At 45.3% G+C, this 3,208-nt stretch overlaps 1 protein-coding gene across 1 annotated transcript in view; it reads right to left on the bottom strand.

Moving 5' to 3' along the window:
* The window catches only part of PPP4R3B (protein phosphatase 4 regulatory subunit 3B), a 27,095-nt gene extending 24,712 nt beyond the window's left edge, over positions 1-2,383 (bottom strand). The window contains exons 1-2 of the mRNA XM_026033791.1: positions 2,337-2,383; positions 402-442 (exon numbers count right to left, since the gene is read on the bottom strand). Of these exons, the coding sequence (XP_025889576.1) occupies positions 402-442; positions 2,337-2,383 (88 nt within the window). The remainder of the gene's footprint in view (positions 1-401; positions 443-2,336) is intronic.
* Positions 2,384-3,208: the final 825 nt, after the last annotated feature.

The raw sequence follows: 3,208 nt of genomic DNA, 5'->3' as shown, positions 1-3,208 counted from the left end.
GGGCGACGCTGCGCCCGGCTCGGCCCGCGCCTGGCGCCGCTACCCGAGCGCCGCCGCCATCTTGTAACCCGACTCTCGCTGCCTTTCTCTTCCTCCCAGCGCCAGCCACGGGCTCCACTCGCAGGGGCTACGGCGGCCGCGAGGCGACGCGCGCCCGCCGCGGCGGCGGCGGCGGGGGGCGGAGCGGGGCGGGGCGGCGCCAGGAGCGGCGCGAGGGGCGGGGCCCGGAGCCCCCTCAGGGGTGGCGGGAGCGACCGGCTGCGCTCCGGCAGGCCGCCCTTCGCAATCATAATTCATATATATTATCTATTTTATATTTTTTATATATAGATAGGGATTATAATCCATATATATAGCATACATGCATTTTAAAAAATAAAAATTAAAAGTTGCAAACTTACCAAAAAAAGCTGTTACCGGCCCAATGAATCCACTCCAGCACCTGTGGAAAAGGAGGGACGTTTGCACAGGACCGGGGTCCTGATACAACCTTATTTGAAGGGGGATATCTGCAGCGCGGCTGCTTTAGTTCATTTGGGAATAACACCGTTTATAGAGCAAAACAGAACAGCACCAAAAGCCCCTTTGAAAGTAAGAGTTGGAGGATTCTGTCATAAAGCAGCAACAAGATGACCGTGTAACATCAGATCCAGCCCCCGTCCCCGCATTCGATGTGGAGCCGCGTGGCAGCACACGGGGCCATGTATGGGATGAGGGCCTCTGGGGAGGAGGGAGACGTGGAGAGGTTCCTGGAGCACGAACTGCTCCAGCATGGGAAGGGGATGGGAGAGGAGCTGAGCTGCAGGCCAGGGTGTGCCCCGTTCCCAGGCAAAGCAGGATCTTCCTCGCTCTTGCCTAACGGAGAAAGCGGTCACACCGGTACCTGCAGCTCTTGCTTAAAGCACCGCCATTTCTCGGGGCTAAGTCGCATCTCCTCCTACGTGGGAGGGAAAACAGCAGCTCCTTGCCGGCTATGACACTTTAAGTAACTCTATTCCACTCTTTCATACGTTACAAAAGCCTTCTGCGGGAAGGCCAAGCACGATCCAGAGCATTCGCATGTGTGTAACACGCGACTGCATGTTCACCTGTTCTGCGGGGACACCCACTGCTCCTAGCAGACTGGTTGAGGATTTGCCACCACGCGGCGCGCTCAACGCTCGCCCACCACCGGTGGCAGCAAGATGCCCTTTTCCATCAGCTGACTTGTTTTAGCTGATCAGCTAAAAAGAAAGTCTTTGACATTTATTAAGAGGCAAATTAATGCATCTGGGAACTTGCTAGTCTGCCTGTTTAACATCTGCAACACAATCCATGCCTAAAAATCAAAAAGAGAAAACTCAGCCAAGAGACTCTTATTAGGGGGTTGAACCTCAGTTCCTTAGAACCAGTTCAACCCACTTTTGCAAAGTTAACCAAGGTTCGACTTTGAAAACCATCATATACACTTATAGCCTAAACATACTTGGATGTGCACATTATACAATTACAGATAAGTTCTTAGTGATTCTCAAATCATTGGCTATAACATTAAGCAGTTTACAGCTCCGTGTCACACAAGTCTTCCTAGAGTCCAGTGGACTTTATATTACGGCCTGATCCCCTCAAAATTTTGCCTATTTTTACCTCACTGAAAGCTCCCTAAAACTGCATGAGAAGAAAGACAAAACCCAACAATCTGCTGCTTCAAGGTGTTTGCCTTTCTCGGACTCCCGCTCCCCTCAACACCTTCTCTTTAGTTCCTCAGAGTGTAGAATTTCGAAGCAACATGCTCTGTGGAAAACTGCCACTCCAGAATACATCCCAGTATGTAGATGTGGAGCTTCTCATTGTGCAGAACCGTGCTGAGAAGTCCCTCGCTAGGAGAGAGCTTGCACCAGGGCTGCTACCTCATAACAGGATTATGCTAAAACTCAAGACAAATCCGTGGAGACTTTGTCTGAATATACAAGACTTGTTCCAAAGATTCTTACAACTTGAATTTAACACCAGGGAAAAATAATWAWWAAAAAAAAAATACATGGAAAGTGAGATTCAGGGAAACCAAGGCAGCACATTTTCACTGTGCACCTGCCAGTAGCTCATTTCTCTCCGCTATCATAAGGCAACAAACTGGAGCTTTTAGATACTGTTCTGTTCTTTATTGAAATGAGCAATTCTGTTACCGCGAACTGCAGACAGAGAAAGTTATCCAAGTCATCCTAAGTCACTGTATGGAGCTGCCGGAAGCTCTTAAAACAAAACCCAAMTGATTCCTAAATAATTTGGAGTTTCTTGAAGTTAGGCAACCATATTGTTCCCCTTCCTCTCCCCCGCAAAAACAAMCCAACACACACCTGAAGTATAATTCTGCCACCTCTAATACCATCATTACAAATACCATCATTACAATACCTCCRGTATTAATTGCTGCCATTAAAGCTTCAGCTCCTGAAGCTTTCTACCTAAGTGACTATTCCAGCATTGTCAGATGAGGGAAACTCCAGTCTTGGCAAAAAATCTAGCATTAGAGCTTTAACGCAATGTGAAGGTTTCAGAAACTTTATTACTTTTTAAGCAGAAGAAAAGCACCAAGTTTTGTTTATATGCAATACATACTTCAAGTGAACAGTGTATTACCTTATTTAATTTCTTTAAAAGTCACCTGCTCTTTTCTATGCTAGCACATTCACCAAGCGCGTTGTCTTGACTGAAAGCTCTTCTGAGCAAAGTCCAACCAGTCTCCAACAAAACTCAAAATACTGATATTTTAACACAAAAATACTAAGAAAAATACCAAGAAAACTTACTTGCCTAAAAATGATGTCATCAATTACACAATATAGCTCTGAGAAAAGGCAGTACAAACTCTCTTGACTGCTAAACACAAGCAGTACATTTGGGCTGAAATAGTATTTTCACAGCTCTCTCCATAATAAAGCATAGAAAAAAGACCTTTAAATGCTTGCGTGGATTTAAACATGATTTGCTTAGAGCTAATACATTTTTTGCTTGCTAAATGTACATTATTCAATTGTGTACCAGAAGTTGACCACATAAAATAGGTCAGTTATTCTTACCTTTCAGTGGAACAATGGATRCGAAACCATTTTTTCCAGAGAAAGATCCTGTTTTGAACAAATCCTGTATAAGTATCTRAAAAAATACTTACCAGACACAAGTATTTCTTTCCAAGAAGTATCATCCAGTAATCAGAAATTTAATACCA

This window comes from Nothoprocta perdicaria, unplaced genomic scaffold (genome assembly GCF_003342845.1).
Source record: "Nothoprocta perdicaria isolate Ctin4 unplaced genomic scaffold, notPer1 scaffold_133, whole genome shotgun sequence".
In the NCBI taxonomy this organism is placed as follows: Eukaryota; Metazoa; Chordata; class Aves; order Tinamiformes; family Tinamidae; genus Nothoprocta; species Nothoprocta perdicaria.
Note: the sequence above shows the minus strand (reverse complement) of the source record. Positions and strands in the feature narration are given on the sequence as shown.